At 41.5% G+C, this 1103-nt stretch overlaps 1 protein-coding gene across 1 annotated transcript in view; it reads left to right on the top strand.

Moving 5' to 3' along the window:
* The window catches only part of FAM107B (family with sequence similarity 107 member B), a gene marked incomplete at its 5' end in the record, with an annotated part of 18307 nt that overhangs the window by 11806 nt on the left and 5398 nt on the right, over positions 1 to 1103 (top strand). Inside the window, one exon of the mRNA XM_019663414.1 lies at positions 501 to 651. Within this exon, the coding sequence (XP_019518959.1) occupies positions 501 to 651 (151 nt within the window). The remainder of the gene's footprint in view (positions 1 to 500; positions 652 to 1103) is intronic.

The following is a 1103-nucleotide window of genomic DNA, read 5'->3' on the forward strand; positions in this document are numbered from 1 at the left end:
ATCTCCATCACCTCCATCATCTCCATCTCATCTCCATCATCCCCACCTCATCTCCATCACCTCCATCATCTTCATCTCATCTCCATCTCCATCACCATCTCATTGCCATCTCCATCTCTGTCATCTCATCTCCATCTCCATCATGGGTGATCACCACACCTGTCAAATAAGCATGCTGTTCCCCACCTTCCCCAGCCCATACCACCCTCACTAACCTCCTTCGCGTAGCCTAGTGTCTGGCACACAAGAGGTGCTCGATACATTTTTATCGAATGAATGAATTTTGCTTACTCTTGGAAGGTGCTCTTGTCCTTTCTTTCATGCTCGTGGATTCCTGAGGCCACCAGTGTTGGCTGTTAACTAACTGGTAGTAGGCATCACGTCATGCTAATTCAGTAGACCCCTTTTCTGTGGCCGATGCCTTAAGCTAAATTTCTGTTCATGAATGATGTGTCCATTAGATTAAAGCATTTCAATTTTGTTAATGCTTTTTTTTTCAGGGGTTTAGCCCCTCAGAATAAGCCAGAACTGCAGAAAGTGATGGAAAAGAGAAAACGAGATCAAGTAATAAAGCAGAAGGAAGAAGAAGCACAAAAGAAGAAATCTGACTTGGAAATAGAACTATTAAAACGGCAGCAGAAGTTGGAGCAGGTAAGGGTGACTGGGGGAAAGTCGTCTTTTTTTTTTTTCTTATTGTGATGCATTTGACATCCATCATCGTGAAAGTTTAAGGTGTACAGCATATTGATTTGGTACATTTATGTTGCAATATGATTGCGTTGTATCCTTAGCTGACATCTCTATCATGTCACCTAATTATTGTTTCGTCTAGTGGTGGGAGCAATTAAGATCTATTCTTTCAGCAAGTTTCATGTTTATGATACAGTTTTGTCTGTAATCACTATGCTGTGTATTAGGTCTACAGGACTTACTTATCTACTGGGGCAAGTATGTACCCTTAAACACTGTCTCTCCCATTCCCCACCGCCAAACCCCCAGTAACCACCATTCTACTCTCTGCTTTACAAGTTCATTTTATTTTTTAGATTCCACATATAGGAGATATCATACAGTACTTGTCTTTCTCGGTCCGACTCATTTCT

The sequence above is a fragment of the Hipposideros armiger genome, unplaced genomic scaffold, assembly GCF_001890085.2.
Source record: "Hipposideros armiger isolate ML-2016 unplaced genomic scaffold, ASM189008v1 scaffold_390, whole genome shotgun sequence".
NCBI classification, from domain to species: domain Eukaryota; kingdom Metazoa; phylum Chordata; class Mammalia; order Chiroptera; family Hipposideridae; genus Hipposideros; species Hipposideros armiger.